The following is a 5537-nucleotide window of genomic DNA, read 5'->3' as shown; positions in this document are numbered from 1 at the left end:
AGTCAAAACCATGTTATTTATGAAGCCATAGTGTCCTGACCTCATTTTAATGACAATAAAGCATTTATATATGGTGTCACATTTGTTACTTGCAAGTTATTGTTATTTGCAAGTCACCGTAGGGGATAAATGTGTATAATACTTCACACTTTATAAAGTCACATGATATAAAATGAGTTTTGTTTTATGCACCCTAATCTATATTATATCCTATGCATTCTCTTTTATTGAAGAACACACATAGTTCATAACTAAGAAAAACTGGACAGGGAAATCAGTATGTTTTATGATCTGCATGAAGTGTTTTTTTTTTTTTTTTCTTTTTTTTTTCTTGCAGTACGCGGCCCTCTCACTGTTGTCTCCCGTTATGGAGCACAGGCTCCGGATGCGCAGGCTTAGCGGCCATGGCTCACGGGCCCAGCCGCTCCGCGACATGTGGGATCCTCCCAGACCGGGGCACGAACCCGCGTCCCCTGCATCGGCAGGCGGACTCTCAACCACTGCACCACCAGAGAAGCCCTGCATGAAGTTTTTAATGTAATTTAAGAAAAAACTATCAGTGCTAAAAACGATACTTCAAAGATAACAAAAGATTCAGAACATAATGGGTTACTAAATTCCCCCAGAGACCCCACTGTCAGGCTGTCTAACTAGAATATGGTCCCTGACACACTGAATTCACATCGTGGTGTTTCAGTGGGGTTATAGTGGGAGGATCACAAATAAATGCCATCATCATCCATTAACAAAGGGCGGCACGATGGCTTATCCTGAAAATCCAGTTCTGGAAGAGCCGCCACACCACAACAGTCTGTGAATACAGACACTGACTTAAAGAAAAGCACAGAAGTCCTCTGGCATGCTCAGTAAGCTTGGCGGCACTCATATGCCCCCCAGGTCAGGCTCCCATCTTCTTTGGTCCATGGAGAAGGGTCCTGGAGGACAGAGGTGTCTGCCCCCTCGTCCCAGGAGAAGGGCCCCACCTTGGGTGGTGGGTCATTGGACATTGTCATGAAAGAGGTGAAGGGCTAGGGGGATGGGGTTGGGTACCCCTGCACGTGGTACAGATCCTCCAGTGTGTGCAGAGTAGGACGGAACCGCCGCTAGGGGGGCTGCCCAACTGGAGCTCCTGTGCTGGGCAATGCTCCCCAACTCTAGCTGGGAGAGGCAGACTGTGCTGGGCGCCAAGCTCTGCAGGGCATCGGCTGGCATGGGGTCTGGTTGGCTGAGGCCTTCGGGCACCGTCTGCTCCCACGAGTCCCTCTGAGGAGGATGGAAAGGTCACTGGGGTTAGTCATTAGGTGATCATCTGACGTGGGCAGATTTCCTTCCCAACACAGGGTGCTGCTGGCCCGTGTCTTCCAAAGCAGACTAGGTGTCCTCCCTCTGCTGTCCAAAGCCTCCCTACCAGGCAGCTCTCCCCTCTGGTGTTTGACATTGGCCGTGGGAGTTTTAGTTCCTTTCTTACTCTAGAATTAGATTGTGTGTGTGTGTGTATGGAGAGAGAGAGAGAGAGCCCTTTCCCCAGAAAACATTAAATGTGAAGATAATAAAATGAACATTTTGACAGTGTTTCATCATTTACTCCTGGAAGAAGTAGACCCTAAGCTACACAGTGGGCTTCTGAGTGGGCTAGGAAGGCTACCTGCCCTCAGTGAGCAAGGGGTTAGAGCCTCATAGGCTTGGAGCTGGGAAGATTTGGCTTCGATTCACGGCTGGGCCACTTACTACCTTCCTGATTCTGAGTACTTCACTTTGTGCATCTGTAAGATGGGGCTTTAATAACTATACCCTGAGTTATTGCAAGTATTAAATGAACAAGTGCACATAAAAGTTCCTGGCTGTAGTAGATACTCAATAATGTTAATTCCTACTCTCCCACAGCCTGTTTTGTCTAAAATCCCATCTCCAGAGATTCATACCTTTGTGGTTGAGGGCTTTACAGTATAAGAAAATTACTAGTATTCTTCTTTATGAACTCATCTCTGGAAGGACTGCGAGAGAACAAGGTTCTAGAGGGTAGAAATATCGTGGGAGAGGGGAGGCAGGGAGGGGGAGGGCGAGAGGAGACCTGATGCGCCTGCCCTGGCTGTCTGCGAGGTAACTTCAGTGCTCTTTCCTTATGCACGGGAGGAATAATGGGGAAACATCGGGCACAATCGGTAGAGTATTAACAAAATGGATATATATCCTGTTTTATCAGTCGTCCCCGCCCAAATCCCTACATAGAGCTTCCTGCCGCGTGGCTGGCACGGATCTTTGAGGAGGGCTCCCTGGGCGTGGATCCTGGCATCTCCCGGGGCGGCGCAGAGCAGCCTCCCGGGGCGTCTCCGGGGCGAGCAGACCTGGTTGCTAAGCACATGGGCTGACCAGGGCCGCGGGAGCCCCGACGTTAGTGACCCCCCTAAACTAAGCCCCTGCATACTCACCAGCACGAAGTGTGAGGGCTCGCTGGGGAAGGGAGGCGGCAGGAGCTGGGGCAGGGGTGAGGCGCTGAGTAGGGAGCCGCTGTTGGGGGTCAGGGCCGTGGGGCGGTGCTCCCCGTAGAGCTCCGGGAAGTAGGAGTCCAGGTGGGCCGGGTGGCCCTGCCCTGCCGAGGACTCGCAGGCAAAGTCGTTCGCCACAGTTCGGGTGCAGGCATCGTTTGCGAACTGTTTACTGTTGTGGAAGTCCGAGTCGGTTGGGAGAGATCTCCTGACACCATAGTAACCTGACATCACCGGTGAGCCTGTTGCCAAGGGGAAAACAAATGGGCAAAAGTTTCCTTGGAGGAAGTCAAGGAATCTCTGTTGCAGCCAGGTCTCTCCACGTGTGAAATGGTATTTCCAACGCAGGCCTGACGCCAAGGCCAACATTTAAATAGATAAATGTCTTGAAAGGCATTAAATATAGCGGCATTACCTCTTTTAACGGGTCCAGCCCAAATAATTCATACATTTAAAGTTCGCTCTGCCTTTGGGGATAAGTTCACTTTAGATGGAGCAATAACTGTTCAGTGTCTCTCACTTCTTGTGCACCTTCAATGTGCCAGGTGCTGTGCTAGGCGCTGTGCTTATTCTATCTCTTTGGGCTTAAGGAGATAGAATAAGAAGCCCTTGGCATTTACATTTCATCTAATGAAGTATCTTTTTCACAGCTTCTGAGCTCTGTCCCCATAGATACGGGGCCGTTTACAAGAGGCTGCTTCTGGGGCATGTTATGTGAGACTCAGCATCTCTAGATAAGGTGAGACGATAACCCCGCCCCAAATCAGAGGCAGGCTGTACTCTTCTTCTAATTTTTTTGTACACTGGCCGTGACTTGCACCTATTAGGCACCAGAAATGGCTGCTTGCTTTGCTTCTGTGAAGCAAAGTTAGAGGACCACAAAAGATGTTTTCTGGCTTTGATGAGTCTGGTGTTATTTGCTGCCCTCTTGTGGCCGCGTTGAGTGTCTCACTCAGCTCACCTGGGCACTGAAAGCGTGAGAAGGGAATGCGTGGCACAGAAAGCTCCCCTTGGTGGAAACCTGGAGAGGCTGAAACTGAGAAGAATCTCATTTAAGGTAAGGCCGGTGAAATAGTCCCAGAGGAGAAGAGATGTGTTTGTTAAAGACTTTCTGATCTCGTAGCTCAGTTGTAGCAGGAAACCCTTCACCACTTAGAACATGTTGAGGAGCACAGACTCAAGGGCTGTAAAACTGATTTTTTTTTTTTTTTCCAGCTGGTGGTGGGTGTGATCCAATTAGCTAAGACCTACTCCCTCAGGTCACAAAGAGGCTGAGCTGGGAGGATGATGCAGTTGCTTGTCTTTCTCACCTTCCCCAAACACAGTGGACCGCTTCTGAGCTTTGTCCCTGCCCACCCTGCCCACTCTTCCACAGGGAGAGAAAACAGACTCATCAAGACCCTCCTTATTACCCTGACTCAGTCGTACACGACTCTCCAGACACAGCACTTTGGCCCCTGCCAGCTGATGTGGCACTTCGTATTATGCTCCATACTCTCTCACCTGAGTTACAGCCCTCTTTCCAATCCATCCGCAAGCTCCATGGGGGCAGAGCTTATGTCCTACACATTTTCTGTAAACCAGCCGTATAATACTGTGTTCAACAATTACATGTGAATTTATTCATTCATTCAGAGGAAATCAAAATTCCCTGTAGAAACTTAAAGCACAATTCCACTCACTCCACTTTCATCTTAAATTCTATAGCCCCAAACTTCTAATCTGCTCATGAATTTGAAAGCTGCAGTTAGAGGTTTCATCGTGAGCATAATTCTCCAGAAAAAACATCTGTGCAAGTGAAAATTAATATCAGTAAATAAGGTTTTGTTTCATGCCAGGAATTTATATCCACAGTAGTGGTTAAGGCTGAGAACAGAATGAAGAGTAAGGAAACAAGGCTTCCAGGATCTCATGTCTGTATATCCAATTTCCAAATAAAAAAAACAGAGAAAAAAACCCTTTGCTTTTTAAGCATGTATTTTTCTCCCTAAGAAGAGGAAGAATAATTCTAGATGATAACAGAGGCTGCAGAAATTTTCTTCTGTAGAATGGAGCAGATACAACCAGATTCCGGTGACAATAAATATGATTGGGAAACACAGCATAGAGACATTCAGATATGTGGGATCGTCTCCTGCTCTTATTCCTTTCCCTTTTCCAGCTCTGAAGATTACCAAAATTAGTGAGAAACCATATGTCCTTCTGAGTTTGGGATCTGGAAGGAACATGTGTGTGTGTGTGTGTGTGTGTGTGTGTGTGTCTATGTGTGTATACACACACATATGAGAGTGCCCCAAATTATTATTAAGAATTCTCCTATTCCATCCCAACAGGAGTACTTAAAGAGACATATGTATTAAAATGAATGTAAGATGCTTAACTAAGTTCCTGGCATATAGAAAGCACTAATAAATAATGGTTATTCCACCTGTCCTCAGGTCTCTCTCTTTCTGTTCTGAAGCATGTGCAGAATCTATCAGACCACAGTGCCAGAATCTTAAACATTTTAAAACTGTATCAAGGGTTTAATTTCTATTGCTTTTGCCCAATAAGCTTATGCTGGACAGAATGCGTTCCAAATTCAGGAATGACTGAATGAGGTCTGCCTTCCCTGATTTTACATTTTAAAAATAAATGTTTTAAAGCTGCAAAATGTTGAAAGTGCTGTAAGGCAGCTATGAAAGAATGGAAGCCTAAATGCCTGATTTAGCTCAAAAGGGAAGGAATTGCCCCTTGAACTGCAATACTCACCTGGCATCGGGCCAAACGGAGACTGTGCAGAGCTGACACTGCCCTGGAAGACAGAGGGGGCACAAGTGTTTTCTTCTTTAGTTACAAGTTTGAACTTAAAAAACGTTTAGGAATACATTTTACAAACTTTATTTTCTGCTACTAAGAAACTTTTTAGGAGAGATTAGCTTAGAGGAGGGTCAAATGTGAGTTAAGAACACAATACCAGCAAACAAACAAGGGACAGAGAGAAACCAAAGTTTTAGATTCTGATAAACTTGCCAAAAAGCACAGTCTAGATGAAATAATTTATCCTTTTTT

The 5537-nt window shown here is 46.4% G+C and overlaps 1 protein-coding gene across 1 annotated transcript; it reads right to left on the bottom strand.

Annotated features, from left to right (window-relative positions):
* Positions 1-593: 593 nt before the first annotated feature.
* Positions 594-5259, bottom strand: POU2AF2 (POU class 2 homeobox associating factor 2). The gene is given in 5 exon segments (XM_082628745.1): positions 594-1028; positions 1032-1086; positions 1088-1263; positions 2430-2728; positions 5238-5259. Coding segments are annotated over 5 exon segments (702 nt in total). The 5' UTR covers positions 5245-5259; the 3' UTR covers positions 594-863.
* Between the last annotated feature and the right edge of the window lie 278 nt (positions 5260-5537).

The sequence above is a fragment of the Mesoplodon mirus genome, assembly GCF_964341445.2.
Source record: "Mesoplodon mirus genome assembly, chromosome: 7".
Classification (NCBI taxonomy): Eukaryota; Metazoa; Chordata; class Mammalia; order Artiodactyla; family Ziphiidae; genus Mesoplodon; species Mesoplodon mirus.
The sequence above is the reverse complement of the archived record's forward strand: the minus strand, read 5'-3'. Positions and strand labels throughout refer to the sequence as shown.